At 54.3% G+C, this 4,560-nt stretch overlaps 1 protein-coding gene across 3 annotated transcripts in view; it reads right to left on the bottom strand.

The window, feature by feature from the left end:
- Positions 1–221: 221 nt before the first annotated feature.
- TPCN1 (two pore segment channel 1) overlaps positions 222–4,560 on the bottom strand; it is a 62,348-nt gene continuing 58,009 nt past the window's right edge. For all 3 annotated transcript variants that reach the window (XM_038575169.1, XM_038575170.1, XM_038575171.1), the window contains one exon: positions 222–2,848. In XM_038575169.1, coding sequence (XP_038431097.1) covers positions 2,726–2,848 — 123 coding nt within the window. In that variant the 3' untranslated portion in view covers positions 222–2,725. The remainder of the gene's footprint in view (positions 2,849–4,560) is intronic.

Raw genomic sequence — 4,560 nt, 5'->3', positions numbered from 1 at the left:
CATCCATCTTTTACTGCTTCTTCCTTACCTGGGCCAGGTGATGTGTGTTTGGTTCCAAGGCCAAAAGGCTCTTGGGCCTGATGTATCTGAGCTTTGAGGCAGGTCTAGGTGTGGGGCGGAGGTGGGGCCAGGAGCAACCATGGATGGGACATCTCCCCTTTCCCCACAGTACCGGAAACCACAGAACGGCACTTGGTGGAAGTCACGAGGCGGCAGCCACGTTTACAAAGCAGAGGCTTTTAATTAATATGCCAGAAATCTGGAGACACAGTGGGTTTTCTAGGTAACAAATCACCGATGTACAAAACCTTACAGTGTTGCTCCCGCTATCCGTACAAAATGATTGTCATGTGTGGAGTAAGGCTGGGTTGGGGAAGGGAAGGAGGAGGGACCATGTGGCGTTCCCCCAAAGCAGGGCAGGGGCTTAGTGCCATCACAGCCGAGGGCAGGTGGTGGGACCCAGGGCAGGTTGCAAGGTTGACCTTGGTTTCATTCAGCTAGGACATGAGCGGTGAGAGGGCATCTGAGCTGGATAATGTCCCGGGCCCCTCAGATCTCACAGCCCTGAGTGACCCCAAGGGGCCAACTGCCCTTAGCCTCCATTATAAGGATGCTCGCTACTGGCTGGAGTCTCGCCCGCTGCATGATTGCCACTGCATTCATCCCATTTAGCTTAAGGGCCTTTCTCAGAGGACAGGGCTGGAGGGAGTATTAGTTGCCACCCGTCCTGGTACTAGCTCCCCCACACACATCAGGGGCAATGGCCCTGGGGCCCCTCCCTCGTTCATAGGGGAGGGGACTAGAATGAGGCCCAGACACTAGGGCAGAGGACCTATCCTTCTTTGAAAGTTGTCCCTTGACTCCTGATTCCAAAATACCCATTTCAACACACAAATGCTTAAAGGCACCCAATTGTGCAAATAAATAAAGTTCCTTCTCTGGAGAGGGCAAGGGGTTCTGGTTTGAGACTCGATGCAGAGCTGCACCTATTGGCTGGTGGCCTTCCAGAGACAGAGAGGACAATGCCAATCTCCTGATGCCCCGTGGGGATCTCACTGTTTCATTGTTTCCCCAAAGGGCTGTGCTTTAAAAACAGAAACAAATGTCTACTGCTCCTCCCATGGTAAGGGGCACAGCATGCAATGTTGGCTCTGGGAATCAGCCACTCCAGGGCCACCCTGGAGAAGACTTGGCCTTGGAGATGGCCAGGGAGAGGCGGCAGGGGAGCCAGTATGGGACCCCTAGGATCAGGCCATGCCCGGCTAGGAAGAGCGTGTGGCAGGGGAACTTCCACCTACCTACCTTCCTAAGTCCTAGGAGGCCGTGGAAGAGTCTGGAAAGCTGGGGTTAGACCAGACGGCCCAGTGGGGGCTGCTTCCCCTGCCCCCTGCCCACCCCTTTCATCCCACCACCTCTCCCTCCTGCACCACGGGAGGTTTGCAGCCCAGGTGAGCTGAACCACCCTCAGCTCTGACCCTGCTTCTGCTGCTGCCACCAACAGTGCTCACCAGGGCTGCCAACCCCAATGCCTGCTCTGAATTCAAGCACCAGTCCTACCCCAATCATGCTGTCAGGAGAACTCCCACAAGATACGGAGAGGGGGTGCTCAGTTAACTGAGGGCCCACCTGAACCTAGCTGTGCCAGTGGAAAAACCTGGGGCAAGCTGAGTCCCTGTTCTGGCCTCTGTGGAGTCCACGGAGGGGACTACTCAAGGTGGGGGTGCTGTCCCAGGGGACCAGCAGGCGCCCAGCTGCAGGGCTGCTGTGGACCTCCCGCGGTCAGCATCTGCTCGGTGCGCCCCTTCCCAGCTGCAGAACCTAATGCCCGATGTGAAGGATCCGCCATTGTCTTTAGCAGGATCCTGTGTTTACCAGGATGTCTCTCTGCTGGAACAGGAAAATCACAGGGAAAAGAGATCTGGCGGAGAAAGCCCATCTCAGGGATTGGCCCGGGATGGTAGCCATCAGCCTGGCCTGTTGCTTGCTATCCTCCTGCTGGGCTGAGATTCTAAAGGAGGCCGGTTTACAAGGATATGCAGCAACAAGAGTTAAACCCAAAGGAAGTGTGGGAGAGAAGGCGTCCAGGGCTGGGATGTGAAATCCCAGCAATCTCGCACTGCCAGCACTGGCTGAGATCTGACTGCCTGGGGATGATCACACCCCTTGATTACTCTCTCCGTTACGCCCTAGGCACTGGTCCCCCAAAGGAATGTTGTATTATATTATCATATATATAGAAATACTAACCCACATCCTAAGTGGTTTTGTCCCTAAAGCAGGCCACAGAAACCCCGTGACACGGGCTGCAGGGAAAGTTAGTGGGAAGCTGTCAGTCAGCCGGGACGCGAGTGTGAGAGCAGCATCAGGAAGACGGTTTGGATCTGGCCTAGGGTGGGCCGGCCCACTTTGAAGGTGAGCCCTGCGGAGATCGGCAGGATCTATCCAAGTGTTCTTCTTCTGAAGAGGCCTTCCAGAACCTTCCACAATAGAAAGAGCTCAAGGTGGCCTGACCTCCCAAACCAAAGCAACTTCTGGGGTTAAGGAAAACAGGGCAGGGCGGTTACGCACCAAACCCCATCTTGTCTTTTCTCTTCCTATATATAAATATGTGCATATATATGAACGCATGTGCATGTATACACACACACGCATTTTTTTCAATACATTGTAGTAAAATAATACTATTGTGTTATTGCATAGAAGAGATGGCTTTCACACGCTGGGGTTAGGTGATGGTCTGGGAGCGCTGGCGGCTGCCTGGGAGCTGCTGGGTGGTGGGGACCTGGCCGCTGCTGCTGAGCTGTCGCTGCTGCTCCTCTTGCTTGCGGGCGTGTTCCTCGTACCACTCCTAGAGCAGAGTGCACAGACGGGGTGCTGAGCGGGCTGTAGCCCTTCCAGCCAGCCCTGTGCTGGCCCCAGCCGGAAGAGCACCCGTCCCCCTGCCCACCTCTCCCCTGCCCGGGGCACACACTCGTGTGAATGTGCGATGGGGATTAAGCAGGGCTGCCACTGTGACTGCAGTCGCTGCAAGGTTCCCTGGCCCCCAGACCGGCTGGGAATTCTGCATATGGCCCAAATAGAAGAATCATCATGAAATCTTTCCCTTAGTAATTAGAGGTTTGCAAACTTCCTTATAAATATTCTCCTTGGCACACATCCTCTCTTTAAGCGAGGCCCAGGTAGTCATCATCATCCTCCTTTTGCAAACGTCATCTTTTGTCCCTCACAAAGGGATCCCCCGTGCTCTCCCTTTTGAGTTTGGCAGGAACTGTGTCCTCAGGACACACCCAAGGAAAGCGAGGCTCAGAAGTTATATGAGGCCGGATGAAGTTGAGAGCCTCTCCTAACTCCCATGTTCCTTGTCCTGCCCTCCAATATGGCTATGAGAACATTTTGCAAAACAAACAAACAAAAAAAAAAATGTCACCGACCTGAGACCATATGTAATATGCCATATGCCATCTGACGTTTTCAGAGACAGGTGATTAATTAATTAGGAAAGCTACCTTACATGTCTAAAGAATCTGAGCCACAGAACTTGAGAGCTTAAGACTGAGATGGACTTTCTGCCCCTCTCACGGTACAGAGAGGGACATCGAGGCCGGGAGTGGACAGATGGGCAGGGGACAAAGGACAGCAGCTGAGTGCGTGTCCACGTGGGGCCATCTTCTCTGCTTTCTGAGCCAGAGGCTGTCCCCCTTTCACAGGTGTGAATGGCCTGAGGGAGCCTAAGGTCACGGAGCCAGCAGATGCCAAGGTTCATGTTGGCTTCATGTCTCTGCGGCTCCATTTTCACAAACCACTATGCACCTGTACCACTTTGTTTTCACAGAAAATGTGAGTCAGCTTGGGGTGAGGCAGCCTCCCTACCCTTTGGGCGTGGACACTGGTCATCACTGTCCCAGTGAAAACAGAGGGCTGCTAGCTGACAGAATGCCAGAGGCAGCACGGTCACAATGGACGGCGTGGGAGACTATCCCGAGCCCTGGGACCCGGAGGCTGAACAGAAGGCCCAAAGCAGAGCTCATGCGCAGGTGGCCTGTGGCCTGGAATGCAGGCTGTCAGCCCACATGGTGCTTTGCAAGGTAGTTTACTTAGCTTTCAATGTGGAAAGACAGGGAGATTTTGTAAATAAAAATTTTTCTGACTTCTCCCTTCTCTTCGATTACAACAACAAAAAACCCCAAACAGCCAAAAATTCCAAAAGAGACCTAAGGCACAGGAGAACCTAATGTACCTGAGAAGGGGCTGTCCTCCCCTTGCCAGCTCACCATGGCCCCTGCACTCCCCTCTTGCCCCTTAGGTCTCCTGCTGTTCCCACTGCACTTGCGGCTCTGTCTCAGGGTAAGAAATCAGGCAGGTTCTGCAGATTTCTTCTTCAAGCAGCAGGGCCATATGGGAGAGCTGCTCATGTTGGGGCAGGGACAAGGGTTCCTGAGCCCAAGCCCCGCCCAGCCCTGCGTCCCAATCACCACGGGCAGCCGTCCCAGTGGAGGCCCTGATCCCATGTGGAGCCTCCCCTACTCCACATTCAGGGAAGGAACCGGAGGGCAGCCCCTG

Source organism: Canis lupus, chromosome 26 (genome assembly GCF_011100685.1).
Source record: "Canis lupus familiaris isolate Mischka breed German Shepherd chromosome 26, alternate assembly UU_Cfam_GSD_1.0, whole genome shotgun sequence".
NCBI lineage: Eukaryota > Metazoa > Chordata > Mammalia > Carnivora > Canidae > Canis > Canis lupus.
Note: the sequence above shows the minus strand (reverse complement) of the source record. Positions and strands in the feature narration are given on the sequence as shown.